At 40.6% G+C, this 17,666-nt stretch overlaps 1 protein-coding gene across 1 annotated transcript in view; it reads left to right on the top strand.

The window, feature by feature from the left end:
• The window catches only part of EGF (epidermal growth factor), a 125,800-nt gene that overhangs the window by 73,607 nt on the left and 34,527 nt on the right, over nt 1-17,666 (top strand). Inside the window, 6 exon segments of the mRNA XM_052642306.1 lie at nt 3,370-3,395; nt 4,372-4,431; nt 9,340-9,422; nt 9,424-9,455; nt 10,481-10,551; nt 11,999-12,147. Of these exon segments, the coding sequence (XP_052498266.1) occupies nt 3,370-3,395; nt 4,372-4,431; nt 9,340-9,422; nt 9,424-9,455; nt 10,481-10,551; nt 11,999-12,147 (421 nt within the window).

The following is a 17,666-nucleotide window of genomic DNA, read 5'->3' as shown; positions in this document are numbered from 1 at the left end:
AGGGTTCAAACCCAGGTCTCCCTCATTGCAGTAGGATTCTTTACCATCTGAGCCACTAGGGAAGCTCTAGTGAGAGTCTTTTTCAATCTTTTAGACTCTCTTGTGCTTCAGAGACATTTTTTTAATTCCTTAGTTAAGTGGTCTAGGTTTTGGGGAAAAGATCTGGGCTAGGAATAATAGATTTGGGGATCACATAGGCTGCTGAATAGGAGATAAAATAGAAAAATGGCACAGGTTGTAGTGCTCTTAGAAATAATAGTAACAGTCATGACTATAGAATGGATGCAGAATGATCTGCTCTGGGCTATGTTATCTCATTTAATCTTAGTGTTAGTCGCTCAGTCGTGTCCTTACTTTTTGCGACCTTATGGACTGTAGCCCGCCAGGCTCCTCTGTCCATGGGATTCTCTAGGCAAAAATACTGGAGTGGGTTGCCATTTCCTCCCCCAGGGGACCTTCCCAACTGTACATAAAGGAGACTTCATTAATGTGCATTAGAGGACACCCCAGGTTAACTTGTTATAGGAAACTGTCTCTTAAGTCTTTAAATTCTATACCAATTCTATACCTCTGGTTGGCCGATTGTTTATTTAGGTTTTAAGGTGAATGACCTGGGGCTATTTATTTCCATCCACCTGATTGCGAATCTAAAGGCACAGTTGAAATGTCTATTTTTCATGCTATCCTCAGAAGAGATTGCTGCAAATCTACTCTATGATTCTTGTTCTTTTCAGCTTACAATACAAATAGCTTATTTATTTTTTGCAACCTGTGTCTTATAATAAAGCAGTGCTGAAAAATTGAATAGAAGAATGTTCAGTTGCCATATAGGCTACAAAAACGATTTTCTGGTGGTGATTTTTAAGCTTGATTCTAAATAGATTTATGAAGAATGGCACTTGGAAGACGTGGCTCAAATTTTGCTATTTAAGCTATCTTGAAATTATAGGCTCACTCTCCCTAAAATTTCAAAAAGTGTAGAGCTTAGGCTCTTAAGGGTATAGCAGTGATAAAAGCTTTCATAGTCATTTCTAAAAAGCAACATTTCATAGTTTTCTGACTCCAGTGGTTCTCTAATATATTTAATCTTAAAGTGAAAGTGAAGTTGCTCAGTCATGTCTGACTCTTCAAGACCCCATGGACTGCAGCCTACCAGGCTCCTCTGCCCATGGGGTTTTCCAGGCAAGAGTACTGGAGTGGGTTGCCATTGCCTTCCACCCTACAAATCATGTGATTATTAGTGCCATTTTATAGATTAAAAGCTGAGGTTCAGCAATGTCGCAAATGCTTGTTTCAGGTCACACTGGGGTAGACCTGGAATTTGAACCCAGGCAGACTGACACCATGCTGCCTCCTCAACTTTACTCTCGCTATTGTCTATAATTTCATGTCTTAGATTTGCCTTGCTTGTTTTGGGAAAATCTGTAATTTGGCATATTCTTGTCTATCCATGGCATGCTTCTGGTTAAAAGCTTCCATTTGCACAGATCAGTGGGACCCAAATATTAGTTTTTCTTTTAAAAATGTTTTCTATTTAGGAACTCAGGAAATCAATCTCTCCCTCTCTCTCACACGCACACGCACACACACAGAGTCTCTCTCTTTCTTCTCCTCTGGCTCTCTGAAGAGAGACTGACTTGATCTCACATTTTTGTTGTCATGATTAAACTTATGAGGCAACAGTGGTCTCGTGGCTGCCCTGACAGTTGTACAATTACAGCCATCCCTCTGTACCCATGGGGATTTGTTCCAGGATTCTCGCCAACATTAAATCCAAGGCTGCAATAGTCCCTTATATAAAACAGAATAGTACTTGCATATTACCTAACATCCTTATACTTTAAATTATCTCAAGATTACTTATCATACATAATACAATGTAAATACTGTGTAAATAGCTGTAAATGCAATGTAAATCCTATGCAAACCATTGCAGGTGCACGGCAAATTCAAATTTTGCTTTTTGAAACTTCATAGAATTTTTAAAAAGAATACTTTCAATCCATGGTTGGTTGAATCTGCAGATGTGGAATGCACAAACATGAAAGGCAGATTGTATATGAATCTCAGAGCCAGGGTGGGAACTTTGTATATAATGTTAATGACATTATTTCAAGTTCAACATTTGGGGAATTTGCAACTATAGTTTTGCTGCTCACAGATGTTCTTTTATAAAAGGTGCAAATAATTCTGCATTCTTCTGTAATTCTTTAAAATGTTTCCAGTTTAAAATTCATAAGAGAATTTCAAGAGCATATTCTTTATAAAATATAGGACATCTGTCATCAACAGTATTTAAAATACTTTGCATTCATTTCATGCACAGAAATATTTCTGAATGTCATTAATTCTGAGAGGAGAATTGCTTCTGCCTAACATGGTGGGCTGCAGTCCATGGGGTCGCTGAGGGTCGGACACGACTGAGCGACTTCACTTTCAATTTTCACTTTCATGCATTGGAGAAGGAAATGGCAACCCACTCCAGTGTTCTTGCCTGGAGAGTCCCAGGGACAGGGGAGCCTGATGGGCTGCTGTCTGTGGGTTCGTACAGAGTCGGACACGACTGAAGCGACTTAGCAGTAGCAGCAAAAATGTACTTGTTAATGAAAGAAGCTAGTGTAGCTAAAGCTGTCCAGGTGCAACTCTGATTCATTTTGATTATGTCATTGCTAGGGTTTCTACTATAAAACCTTGGGGGTTTTGTGAAACTTCTAGAAAAGAATCATCCTAGATATATAAGTATTTTTTTTCATGTAGTTTTTCTGAAATGTGAAAATTGTGGTAAAATACATATAAAATTTATCATCTTAGTTTTTTTTTTAACTGTGCCATGTGGCATGCAGGATCTTGGTTCCCTAACCAGGGATTGAACCCATGCAGTGGAAGTACAGAGTCTTAACCACTGAGTCACAAGCGAAGTCCCTTATCTTAACCACTTTTAGTGTACAGTTCAGTGGCATTAAGTTCACTTATGGTTTGTGTGTGTGTATGTGTAAGCAACCATCACCACTATTCATCTCTGTAAATGTTATCATCTTGTAAAACTGAAACTCTCCACCCTTTAAATAACAACTGCCCATTTCTGCCTCTCCTCGGTCCCTGGCTCCCACCATTCTATTGTTCTTTCTGTTTCAAGGATTTTGACTCCTACTCTAAGTACCATCTATAAGTGTAATCATGCAGCATTTCTCTTTTTGTGACTAGTCTATTTTACTCAGCACGATGTCCTTAAGATGCATCTGTTTTGTAGCATGTGTTAGAATTTTTTTTTCCTTTTTAAGCCTGAATAATACCCCATTGCATGTATATATTCCATTTTACGTACCCATTTACCCATTGATGAATAATTGGGTTTCTTCCGCCTTTTAGCTATTGCGAATAATGCTGCTAAAAATGTGGGTATACAAATTTCTTTTTGAGACCCTGCTTTTAATTCTTATGAACATATAGTCAGTAGCAAATTACTGGATCACATGGTAATCCTGTTTTCAGTTCTTTGAAGGCACGTGACACTGCTTTCCACAGCGGCTGCATCATTTTACCTTCCTACTGACAGAGCACGGGGCCTCCAGTTTCTCCATGTCCTTGCCTACACTTATATTCTGTTTTCATATAGTTTAAATGATCAATTTGAGTACCCAAATCTGTTATTTCTCTCTTGTGGATTTCTATATCTTCCTAACATTTATAGATATAGATATTTTCTTAATGATAAGGATCACATTTGCAAAGATTACACACCACTGGGGCAAGAATAGGACTGATTTGAGGCAAAGCTGGGTTTTTTTACTGCCAAGTTTGCCCTGACACCAAATGGCTGCCATTTGAAATGCCTTTTAAATACTTTGAATAGCTCTTTATCATTTTTCTATCTTTCTTGCCGTTGTCTCTTCTTGGTTGGTTTCCATATGCCTCGCTGTGGCCTCTGTTTATTCTCTGAGGCTTTTCCCTGCCATTTGTTTGTTGAGGAATCCAGATCTTGTCCCTTAGAATTTCCCACATTCTGGACTTTGCAGATTCTATCCCATGGTATCATTTAGCATGACTGTGTATAAACTGGCAGTTTTGGCCTAGAAGCCTGATCAGATTCAGATTTTTTTCAAGAGTACTCTATAGGTGGTACTGCAAGTAGTACTGTGTGCTGCTAGTAACCAGGCCAGAGGGCATGTAGTGGCGGGGTCTCCATTCTCCTTGTGATGCTTAAAGATAGGTCAGGGATTTAGGTGTTACCAGCCCAGTCAGTCCATTGTAGAGTTTCCTCTCAGCCTTTCATATAATGGCTTTACAAGGTATTGATTATCATTGTCTAGAGCCATTTTTTCATTAGAAGGTTGACGTAATGACATTCTAATTCTATTACTGCTTTATTAGTTGAAGAACTTTTCCAATCAGGTGTATGATTTCCCTGAGGAGCATCTTTTATTAAAAAAGGTAAATTAAATGCTTGATTTAATCTTTCCCTTACTTTATCTGTTTTCAGAATAAAGGGTTAGTGTATACTCCAGAGGTGACCTTTTTATTTTTTTTTTGTAAAGCATCTTTATAAATTCAAGGATGTAAAAAATATTTGACATATTTTTATCCTTTGCAGTTATCATTTTCGCACTCTACATTATGCCATCTTTCTTCAAGAAGAGTCGTGGCATGAGGATATGGTGGTGGGAAAAGTGACCAGTAACTAACCCTTAGTGGTCTGCAGTGCTGGGCCGAGGCTGCGTCTGGCTCAGCAAGAAAGAACTCTGGAATCATGCAGCCACCTGCCTTGCGGGGAGAGAAGTGAGGGTGGCAGTGAGGAGATGGGTGGAGGCCTGCACACCATCATCGTGTTGTGGGCGGGCCAAGCTCCTAAGAAACAGGTCTAAAGTACACAAAGACCGAATGGGCCTTTAGTTAAGGCTCTTCTGTGAGTGAGAGGCTTTCATTTTTTAACTGCTCAGAGGCTATTGATTTGTTTACTTTCTGGTTCTTAGGTTTAGATGGATAATGATACCAAGTAGCTAAATTCTGGCTAAGTGATTTCCTACTATAATTAGGAATTGCAATAGCACAGAATAACTTTTCTTGTTTCTTCCTCTTTCTTTCCTATTAACAAAGAACTCCTATATTATACTGTTTGGGAGGTTTTTTGAGCAAGGTGAGTGAGCCATTGATTCAGGAAACTCACTAATGAAATAGACAATAAAACAAAAATCATGGACATTTAAAGAAAAATATACTAGGTACATATAATTTACATATTATATAAAAATATAGTATAACATCTGTTAATATGTTAATAACTGATATATATCAGTAAATGGTATATATTAATATATAATATCACTAATATAAATGTGTTTTTCTATAAAACCCATTGTTCTATATACATACATAAGTATACATATATACATGTACACATACACACATGTTATCTGTATTAAAGAGATGGGGTGTATCACTGAAGACTGGAATTTGAGTCCCAGTCCTACCCCTTATCATCTATATGTGATCTTTAAGATACTATTTCATAATCTATAAATGAAGGCAATAATTGCTGTACATAGCTCAAGGGCTTGTTACAAAAATATACATGTGATAATATAAATGCTTTATAAAACATTATTCAAATTTTGTAACCATTGGGGCTGCTAAATATTTAGTCACAAGAATGACTCAAGTGAATGGTTTCAAATGGAAGAGACTGGAAAGGCTTTGTTGATTATGAGAATCTGACACTGAATTTGAGGTTGAGAAAAAGGTGTGATCAGTGGAAAGAAGCAGGCTTGGGAATCCCACGTGTGTTGTTTCAAAACTGGCCCAAGGTAAAAATCTATAGTTTTCTTGGCTGTAGCAAGTCTCATGAGGGTGTGCTGGACAGTTATTGAAGGCGCAGTTGGGGGTGGGCATTAAATTCCATGATTAAGAAGCTTTAATTTGATCTCGGAGGTAATCAGGCTGCACTGCTGAGCTCCAGGAGGGGTGTTATCTGAGGTCAGCAGCAGCATTCTGAGTGCTGGCTTCAACCTAATTTGAGGCTAAAGCACAGCAGAAGATTAAGGAGATTAAGCAAAATACAGCTCTCAATCCCTCTGTTTTGCCACTTCCTAAAATGGCTTTTAAATGTTGAGTGTCTGAATTCAGGTCACTTCATTAGCACAACCATTCAGAGTAGAATAGTGATTGCTTTTCTCGTATGTTCACCATTGAATAATATTGTATATTGTTAATAAGTATCAGTAAAACCATCAGCATTGTGGAATAGTAAAAAGAGTACTGACCATCTGTTTGAGTTCTAACTCTGACGTTGACTGGATATTCAAGGAAAAGCCAAAGAAGGGAGTTAAATTGCAGGTTTCACTAGCACAGATTTTTGTGCATGTATTCCAGATGTTTGTAGCTCCCCTGTGTGGTGAAAGGCACCAGGTTAGGTGCTACTTGGACTATAAATGTGAATGGGATACGTGCCATATCTTCAAAAGCTTATTGATTAATGAAAAAGAGATACATATATGCACATGCATATACATATAGAATTGTGATGATAATGGCAATGTTAATGATGAATAAATACACAGAAGAGCAAGTAAGAGGTAATAGAAAAGTACAAGAAGAAAAGAGATAAATAACAATGGATATAGATGAAAGAGCAATTTCCTATACCCTATACACTCACTGTTTTCCTCATAAGTCAGTTTGAATATCCCTTAACATTTATAAGCAGTAATTAAGGTTTGAGAATCTTTAAAGATGTAAACTTAGAGGAATTTACAACGAACATCTGATTCGGTATAGAACCATAATGTTTTTTCAGTGAGAGATTTCAGGAGCTATCTTCTTCAACACTTTTATTTCATGGAAACTGAAGTCAAAGAGATAAAGTGATTTTATATAAAAGCAGTATTGAGGCAGAACTCAGTTTTCCCAACTCTTAAGTTCAGTGGCCATCTATCATGCTTGGTTTGGAAAGATTTTTATAAAAGATATTTATAGGAAGCATGATCCCTCAATTTTTTGTTACCTCAAGAAAGTGGTAGCACTTTGGTGCTAGTAAAAGGCTGGATCAGACCTTGCTGGATTTTTGTTGATTCTCACTTGTAAATATTATAAAAAGTACAGTTAAAACAATCACATGCTCTTTTTTAGAAATTGAAGTAGGTACATTTTGTCTCCAATACGTCTTTGAGTTTCTGACTTTAGTCACTTACTTTAAAAACTGGGATCATTTGGTTCTTAATTTTCTTAATTAAAATGTTGATATGTGAAGCATGTAGGAACATGAACAATGTACTAAATGTGTAATTGGCATAAAAACTGTGGACAAGAAACAAAAATTTTGGAATCAATATCCAAAACTATTCTATGTAAATCTTACCTGACTTAGTAGGCAGTATTGCGGTAGTATTAAATAATCAGAAATATTGTGCTTTTAACTCTATCAAGAGATCTGAGTGAACAAGTTTAAAATGACCAGAGAAATAACACAGATTAGCTAAAAGGAGGTGTCAGTAACTTAGGTGAAAGTGGGGTGCTCCCTTAGCATATTAGGCCAGTGTTTCTTAAAGTGTACTGTGGAGACTCTTACCATCAGAGTTGATGCAGATTCTGGTGAAGATGAGCCTTTCCCTTCATTTATCAGGTCAGAATCTCTAGAAGGTGACATGCCCCCCACGAGATCTCAATGTACATTAGAAACATTTTCAAGGGGACAAGACTATGTTTTCAACATGTGATGCTTTGGGCTTCTCAAGTGGCTCAGGGGTAAAGAACCTGCCTGTCAGTGCAGGAGACCTGAGTTCCATCCACAGGTTGGCAAGATCCTCTGGAGAAGGAAATGACAACCCACTCTGGTATTCTTGCCTGAAGAAGCCCATGGACAGAGGAGCCTGGCAGGCTACAGTCCACAGGGTTGCAAGGAGTCGGACACAGCTTAGTGACGTATGCACGTGTGATGGTTTGTTGGTCAAGGAATGTGTTTAGTAACTTGAAGTAGAAGGAAAGGGGCAGAGTCAGGGTTAGGTGCCATCATTCTAGGTACTAATAGATGAACAGAGACCAGGGAAACAAACCTACATGGAGGACAGCTTAGGCCTCTCACACTGCCGTGCGTAGAATCTTGCTGACTTGTTGCTTGTTTCTTTCACCGAAGGCTGGATTTTCAGTGGTCCTTTTCGTAGGTCCTTGGCTCCTCACATTACTCAGGCTGTCACTGATCTCAGTTATGCCAGGACTCCTGGTCCATGGCCCCAGTCCTCTTCCCCTGCCGTCTCCTATTGCCAGAGCTCTGGCCTCCAAAATGCACCTTGAGAGCTGCCCTCAAACTCAAGCTTATCCCATAGTATTTCATAAAGTCATTAAAATTGGTAGAAAAAAAAATGAGCAAATTGTGAAAAGGGATATATGTGTTGCCAGTTTAGCCCAGGACTCTGATAACCAAAGGTGCCAAGTTGGCCATTTGTTGTTCAGTGTATTTGGCTAATTTAGCCCAAGAGCCTACCTCACTGAGCAGATTTTACTACGCACTCTGGCTATTTTATGAAACAAGGAATGCTGGCAGCAATAAACAGAAATTTGAGGATATGACATATGGCAATGGAATATATTGTCTGAAAGATGCTGTTCTTTACATAATGACCCTAAAAATAAATAAATATATAGATCTGACCTGCAAATATTATACTTAAGAAAACATGTTCTTAATTTTGTACCTTTTTTGCTTCTTAAACATACTTCATTTTCAGCATTTTCAACAAGAAACAGCATCAGAAAAACAAAAAAACATTTGTTTTGTGCCTTGTTTTTTTTTAATAAATACATAAATACATATTTTCATAAAAGCAGGTCAAAAAGATAAAGCTATTAAGTTGTACTTAGTGTTTATAACCCAAGGAATGACATTTCCATTTAATTTTATGTCCTAACCTGAGAACTAGGACTTCCCTGTTTGCTCAGACAGTAAAGAATCTGTCTGCAATGCAGGAGACCCGGGTTCTGTCCTTGGGTCAGGAAGATCCCCTCGAGAAGGGCATGGCAACCCACTCTAGTATTCTTGCCTGGAGAATCTCACAGACAGAGCAGCCTGGTGGGCTATACAGTCCACGGGCTTGCAAAGAGCTGGACAAGCCTGAGCTACTAACATACACACTTTGTTCACTCTGAGAGCTACTGTGGGAGGAGCGCAATTAGAGAAATAAATGGGCTTTGGAATGCTGAGTAGTTTGACCCTATCGCAGCGCCACCACTGTGAAACAACACTCCTGCTGATGTCACAGGAAGATTGGAGTTCTTAAGAACCAGGCAGGGATCATGTAGCATCCCTGTCAAAACACACCTCTGCTCCAAATTAACTGTCTTCTCTTTTAGATCAGAAACTGCAAAGTGAAGAAAGGCAACTGCAGCCGCAGCATGTGTGAGCAAGAGCCTAAGTCCCAAGTGTGCATGTGTGCACACTTTAAGCCAAGATGGAAAGAACTGTGAAGGTAATCTGTGGTGAGCAAGCTCAGCTCAGCTTAGCCAGTGGCTGGTCTTCACTGGGTCATCAAGAGCTTCAATGTGAAACCATAATTTCCTCATATTTCCCCCCTAGAAAAGGAATGTTATTTCCCCCCCAGTTTTAAGCGTTTGTAGCACTTTCAGCTCTCCTTTATATCTTCCGTTCCTAGATTAAATACTTTCAGAGGCTTCGCAGGGATGAATATAAGGCAGGAATTCTCTGAGTGGACTCCATGGACTGCCGTGGTTTGGTTTGACGGTGTGCAAAATGTCAGTATTGTCAAGTTTTTTAGCTCTCATGAGAGATCCTCAAAGAGTATGTGATTCCGACATCTCATTATGTAACCGTTTGTTCAGAATCTTGAGACTGTGCCAGGGCCGGTTATGTTAGGCTTTTCCTGTTCTGAGACTCCAGACTCAATGTAATGAACCTAGGGAGAAATGCTGTGTCCCTTCTCCTGGGAGGGCCAGTGAAATACTGACAAAAAGAATTCAGTGGAATTAGTTGGGGTGAGACTTTAGGTAAACCTGGGATCTGCCTGTTAATTGTGGCTCCCTGCTTACATGGGACCAGTAGATGAGAGCCATTGCATAGAACAGTGATCTGGAAGGCTGGGTTTTGGCCAGACTAAAACTGCTGGGGAATGTTCCCACATTCAGGTAAAGGGCCCCTGTCAGCATTGAGAAGGCTGAAGAGCAGAGCATGGAATGTCTTATCCTTGTCAAGGTCCTTTCTTAATGGCTATATCTTTTCAGGGGAAATAGTGCTACTTTATCCCAAGAGTAATTTTGATAAAATCTATATTTGAAAGACTAAACTGTGACAGTTTAAATGGTGGCTTTCAGGATACTTGAACTTTCTTTCACCCCTTGTCAGAGTAGCAAAAACTGTCTTGCTACAGTTATAGCAGGTAGAGGTGTGAGATGCCCTACAGATTGCTGACATATTAATGATACTACAATTTATTTTCAAAAATTACCTTCTGACTGTTTTGCTGTTGCCATGGTGTAGATGTCAGTGAGTGTGCTTTTCGGAATCATGGCTACACAGAGGACTGTGAAAATATCCCTGTTTTTATTCTTGTACCTGTTTGATAGTCTGCATACTAAACTGAAAAGGAACTTTGTACTTGCAGGGTATGTTCTATTGAACAAAACTGATAATTTAAAATGAAATTATATATTGTTAGAGATGAAAGGAACGTTAGCAAATGTCTCGTCTGATTTTGTGATTTTTATAGCTGAGAAAATTGAGATTAAATGACTTAAATGAACCATGCACACTGTTATTGGGAATGTAAATTGGCACAACCACTGTGGAAAACACTATGGAGAGTTCTCAATAAACTAAAAATAAACCCAGCAATTCCACTCCTGGGTATATATCAGAAAAAAATAAAAATACTAATTCAAAAAAATACATACACCCCAATGTTCACTGCAGCATTATTTACAATTGCCAAGATATGGAAACAACTAAGTATCCATCGACAGATGAATGAATAAAGATGTGGTATAAATAAATAAAACAATATAATAATAAGCCATAAAAAATGAAAATTTGCCATTTGCAACAACATGGATGGATATCGAGGGTATTATGCTAAGTCAAATAAGCCAGACAGAGGAAGAAAAATACTATATGATATAAGTTATATGTGGAATCTAAAAAAATACAACAAACTAGTGAATATAACAAAGAAGAAGCAAGCTCACAGATATAAAACAACAAACTAGTGATTACCAGTAGGGAGAGGGAAGTGGGGAGGGGCAATATAGGGGAAGGGAATTAAGAGGTTTAAACTATTATGTACCGTGTAAAATAAGCTACAAGATACACTGTACAACACAGGGACTATAGCCAGTATTTATAATAACTATAAGTGGAACATAAACTTTAAAAATGGTGAATCACTATATTATATACCTGCAACGTATAATATCATACATCAGCTATACTTCAATTTAAAAAATATACAAATAAGTAAAATGATTTAACCAAGGTCATCAAACAAATAAATGCCAAACAGGGAGATGAAGCCTTGTGCCCTGACTTGCAGTGAAGTGGAGTCCTGTAGATCAAGCTGTGGAAGATAAACCTCAGCTTACAGCCCCCATTAAACTGCTCATCTTTGCTCCCTTTCAGACTGTAGCAGCCATTAGAGTTTAAATATGATGGCTTTGTTATTGTCCAGTGATCAAAGATGAGCAAACTACCTGGAATAGAAATATGTGCCAGGCACAAGGCTAAGGGTGTGTGTGTGTGTGTGTAAAATTAATGCACTTGATAGCATTATTCCCATTTTGCCAATAAGGAAGCTGAGCTTCTGAGACATTGAGTAATTTGCTTAAGTTTATACACATCTGGGAAGCAGCAGAGACAGAGTTCAGTTCCAGGTGCATCTATCTCCAAAGCCAAGCTCTGAATGATTATACTGTATGATACAAAGATTTACTAACCCTGTTTGTATATATTCCACGTTAAGTTTTTAAACATATCAGACTGTATTGCCTGTGTTCTCTTTCGTAGATATGCTTTGCCCATACAGTCCTGAAGTGGATAGAAAGAGCTAATATGGATGGTTCCCAGCGAGAAAGGCTTATCGAGGAAGAAGTAGGTTTAGCAGAAGGTCTTGCTGTTGACTGGATTGGCCGTAAACTCTACTGGACAGACAGAGGGCTTGTTTCCTCTTTTGTTGCTAAGTCACATGGGATGGGAGTGATGGATACACAGTACAGTTGGCCTCATCCTTCACTTGGAAAACAGGAAGATATTGCTGGTCTCCTGACTGGCATCAGAGGAAGATGCCCCAGTGCTGCTCACAGTCCCTCCCTACCCCGCTCCCCACCACCAAGCAGCACCTTCCTCCTTTCATCAAGATTGTATCTTTCATTAAGGGTGAATGTTGAGGACCAAGAAAGCAGCGTGTGTTTTTGCACTTCAGGCTGTTGTAATCAGAGAAACGCAAAGGCTGTCTGGATACAGTCCGCACGCTTTTTCTGAGGATCTGGTATGGGTCAGCTGTTACCTAGGTGGCAGGGAAGATACACAGGAGCATGAGGAGCTCCATGTTTGCAGTCAGCTTAGTGTAGCCAGGGAGACAAAGTGCATATACAGAGGAAAAACTAATGCAAACACTTGGTCTGAATCTCAGCAGAAAAAAATGTCATAAGGTCATGCATAAATAATTGCCAAATGAAGGTGGGTACTCCCAGAAGGGGCTCTGGAAGGAGCTTCGGGAACCAACTTCCCCTTCATTTTACAGGTTGCGGAGGCAGGGGGAAACTAAGCCTCATAAAGCTAAGTGATTTATTCAAAGTTGTACAACATTCAAAGGGGCCAGTCTCGCTGGAACCCACATGTTGGCTGTTTTAAATGAGCGTGAAGGAGGGAGCAAGTGCTTCTCGCTGGAGTTGTGCGGAAAGTCCTCTTCAGGGCAGAGAGATGGTGTGTTTTCTCTTTGCTGGGAGACAGGAGGACCAGAGAGAAGCTGTGGTGTGCCTGCCCTCTGGGCACACTGCTCTTGGGGCTGCAGGAAGCACTGCTGCACTTGAGTGTGTGTGTGCGTGTGTCCTGCGTGAGCCCCAGAACAGTTGCGGCGGGGAGGAGGGAGGGGAGAGAAGTGGCTGCGTCTCTTGTGTTCGCTACTGAGAGTCCACTTCCTGCTTCTGAGTGAGAAAGAGCCAATCACAGTACCTCACGGGAGAGGCGTAGAGACTCTAGGCCCTGGGACACTGTCTCAGAGGATCTTAAAGCTATGGAGCAACCTGGCAGCCAACTCAAACCTCTGGCACCTCCGCAGCCACATTAAAGTAAAAGAGAGAACGAGCCGGGATTTCACTTCAAACAGTGGTCCCAACACAGAGGAAGAAGTCCCAGGGAGTGGGTTTAAATGCTTCAGGGCAGGTTTTCTATGTCCCAGAAAATCTCTTTTGGCCTTGATAACCCATGGGAAACAAACGGGCTTTTAAAAATGAGCCAGATGTATGATGTGGTGCTCAGCTATGAATAATACGGTATTTCTCTGTCCAGACCGAGTATATTTTAATTAATTTGTTCACTTATTTGCTTATTCATTTAGCCATACCTTTATCTCATTTCTTTTTTTTTGTATTTATTCATTTACTGAATAACTGAAATGCACCAGATACTGCACTAAGAGCTTCGTATCCATATTGACACCCCGAAAGGTAAGTTTTCATATCCCCAACTTAAAAATTAAAAAAAATTGAGAATCAGAGAGGTAAAACAACTTTCCCAAGGTCAAGCAGCCAGCAAGTATTGGATCTGGAATTTGAACTCAAGGGCGACCATTTCCGAAACTTATATTTTTAATAATCATAGGTATGTGGCTGCCTCCAACAACCAAGGTTGATTAAATGTGCTCGACCCAGAGTCCTATAACAAGTGAAAATCAACTTCAGTTGTAATAATGATAAAAATCATAATAATGGTCTTCTCTGTTTTGAACCTACTTAAAAGGACATTTAAAATGTTACCTGTGCATAATGACAGAGCTTGTACACGGCTGTTCTCGGAAACGTTGATCAGGACAGCAGATGTCAGCCACTTTTGGACTCTCTAAGGATGCTGGGTCTCCTCACGTTTCTCACATTCTCATCGCACCTCTAATTTTACATGTTTGATTAATAGTACTGTAGTACCTACTGCTAAGGCAGTGCCTTCAGGAGATAGACAAGCACCACCCTATCCTGGAGTATCAGACCTCAAATTCCTTAGTTCATTGACTTGAGTAATAACAAGCCCTTCTCACCTCTCCCTCTAAAGGCAGCTGCTAAGAGAAAACCTTTAATTTGTCTGGAAATGAGAGGTTTATAGTGTGAAAACCTTGATATTAGCTAGAAATTTGATTTAAATAACTGGGATTCCTAGCTTGTGATATTAGATTATATAGTAACTCTTAATCAAGTTAAAAAAGAAAAAAAGCAGAATGGATGCTTATGGTTTATATTGGCTTAGGAGAAGACAGATTCATATTAACATCTAACTGTAGGAAGGAAGGAAGTTGGTAATTCCCCTGGCAATGTTATTATTTAGTGATAAGGGGTCCTGATTCCTAAAGTCAGATCCTTAGTGAAAAGAATCAGGAAGAAATCTGTTTGCTCATCTTTTTGAGGTGACAAAAACCACTATAAGGTAAGAAAATCACTCTTCTAGAGTTCTGGATGGACAGCTCTTGCCCTGGAAACAGGATGGATTTAGGTCAGCATCCCCAACCTTTTTGGTACCAAGGACCAGTTTCGTGGAAGACAATTTTTCTATGGACCAGGGGTGGAAGGATGCTTTTGGAATGATTCAAGTACCTTACATTTATTGTGCACTTTATTTCTGTTACTATTAGATCACCTCTGCCCCAGATCATCAGGTGTAGATCCTAAAGGTTGAGGACCTTTGGTTTAGAGGATCCCAGTGGTGACACTGAGACCAATTAGATAACAACTCTAAAAAGAAAGATGTTCCACTCGATTGGGGGTTATGCTTGAACTCATGTGAACCCAAATGTTTGTCCTTGTCTTTGCTTTCTCATGACCAACACTGGAGTTCAAGATGTGCTTTCTGGCTGAATCAAGCAGAAGTCTGTTTTGGGTGACCCCCTTGGGGAGCTTTGAGAGCAAATACCAGCCGTCCTGCCTGAGACAGCTCCAGAGTCAGGAGCTTACATCTGTGTCAATTCTCACCCCCTCACTCCCGCTCAAAACTGAGGATTTAGAGATGATATAACAGTGAGATCAGAACTGACAGCTGTATCCCCTCTGGTCACAAGCAATTGGCTTCAGAATTCCTTGCCTCCTACCAAGGGCACAGGCACAGTGACAGCTATGACTGAGTGAAGTTGACACATTGAGTTCAAAAATGCCTTCTGCCTAGCAGTACCCTTCCTACAACCTCTTCATCTAAGAATGAAGTGGCACTGCAGTACAAATAATTTCCAATTATCCACTGCCCTAAGTTGATCGTTTGCAAAGTGTGCTTGCCCCAGCCCAGGCCCTGAGCCAGTGTTACCTTTGTCTCCTTCTTGCATATGGCATGTGAGGAAGAAGAAATCAAGCCCCTTCCCCTGTCTAGAATGGGCACTCGAGCAAGCCACCTGGAGAAGATCTCCTTAGCGTTTGTTCTGTAGAACAGGGAGGAGGGAATGATCCTGCCCTGTGTTTCTGGGCACGTTGGTTTTGTGCACACACTGCCTGGAAGAACAAGGGCTAGGCCTTTCCAGATGTTTATTGAATGACATATAGCTGTACTTTCTAGGTTGCAGTGGGAAAACTGGGCAAGCAAGCCTCACATGGAAGGGAAGGGAGGTTCTTTTTTATGCCTTCTGTTTGTGATCCTGCCTGTTCCAGGGAGCTGCTGGGGCTCATGGTGCCCTCCAAGCCATGGCCCTGAATCTGCCAGTTGCATTCTTTTTTGTTTGCTTGTTTTGTTTTTGTTTATTTTAAATTGTAGAATAATTGCTTTACAAGGTTGCATAGGTTTCTGCCACACAGCAGCATGAATCAGCCATATGTGTACACATGTCCCCTCCCTCTTGAGACTGCCTCCCACCTCCCACCCTATCCCACCCTTCTAGGTTGTCACAGAGCATCACGCTGAGCTCCCTCTGCTATATAGCAACATCCCACTGGCTATCTATTTTACACATGTTAATGATGTTGAAACAGAAACTCCAATACTTTGGCCACCTGATGTGAAGAGCTGACTCATTTGAAAAGACCCTGATGCTGGGAAAGATTGAGGGCAGGAGGAGAAGGGGACGACAGAGGATGAGATGGCTGGATGGCGTCACTGACTCGATGGACATGGGTTTGGGTAGACTCCGGGAGTTGGTGATGGACAGGGAAGCCTGGCATGCTGCAGTCCATGGGGTCGCAAAGAGTCGGACATGACTGAGCGACTGAACTGAACTGAGTGTATGCATGTCAATGTCACTCTCTTGATTTGGCCCACCCTCTCCTTCCCCTTCTTTGCCCACAAGTCTGTTCTCTGTGTCTGTGTCTCTCTTCTTTCCCTGCATATAGGTTCATCAGTACCATCTTTCTAGATTCCATATATATGCATTCAGTTCAGTTCAGTTGCTCAGTCGTGTCCGACTCTTTGGGACCCCATGAATTGCAGCACGCCAGGCCTCCCTGTTCATCACCAACTCCCGGAGTTCACTCAGACTCACGTCCATCAAGTCAGTGATGCCGTCCAGCCATCTCATCCTGGGTCGTCCCCTTCTCCTCCTGCCCCAATCCCTCCCAGCATCAGAGTCTTTTCCAATGAGTCAACTCTTCGCATGAGGTGGCCAAAGTACTGGAGTTTCAGCTTCAGCATCATTCCTTCCAAAGAAATCCCAGGGCTGATCTTCAGAATGGACTGGTTGTATCTCCTTGCAGTCCAAGGGACTCTCAAGAGTCTTCTCCAACACCACAGTTCAAAAGCATCAATTCTTCGGCGCTCAGCCTTCTTCACAGTCCAACTCTCACATCCATACATGACCACAGGAAAAACCATAGCCTTGACTAGACGGACCTTAGTAGGCAAAGTAATGTCTCTGCTTTTGACTATGCTATCTAGGTTGGTCATAACTTTTCTTCCAAGGAATATACGATATTTGGGCTTCCTTGCTGGCTCAGATGGTAAAGAATCTGCCTGCAATGCAGGAGACTTGGGTTTGATCCCTGGATTGGAAAGATCCCCTGAAGAAGGGAATGGCAACCCACTCCAGTATTTTTGCCTAGAGAATCCCCATGAGCAGAGGAGCCTGGCGTGCTGCAGTCCATGGGGTTGCAAAAAGTCAGACACAAATGAGCGGCTAAGCACAGCGTATGATACCTGTTTTTCTGACTTACTTCCCTCTGTGTCAGTTGCATTCTTACACATTCCATAATATAATTCCCTCTTCCTCTTTTTCTCTTCCCTCCTGGCCTCCCTCCCCCTCCCTCCCCCTCACTCTTCTGTGGATCTTTAAGCTCTTTAAGGACAGAGCTGGGTTTTGTATACTACTGTGTCTCCAATGCTTAGGGCAATCCTTGGCACACATTAGGTGCTTCATAAGTATTAATTTGATAAAAAAAGACTTGTTTGGCAAATGGAAAAACTTAGAAAACAGAAGTTTTCTCCCCAGCCAGATTCCAAAGAGTTGTTATCATTTTTTAATGTGAAGGGTAGCAAATAATATTTCAATTCTCCCATT

The sequence above is a fragment of the Budorcas taxicolor genome, chromosome 6 (assembly GCF_023091745.1).
Source record: "Budorcas taxicolor isolate Tak-1 chromosome 6, Takin1.1, whole genome shotgun sequence".
Lineage (NCBI taxonomy): Eukaryota > Metazoa > Chordata > Mammalia > Artiodactyla > Bovidae > Budorcas > Budorcas taxicolor.
Note: the sequence above shows the minus strand (reverse complement) of the source record. Positions and strands in the feature narration are given on the sequence as shown.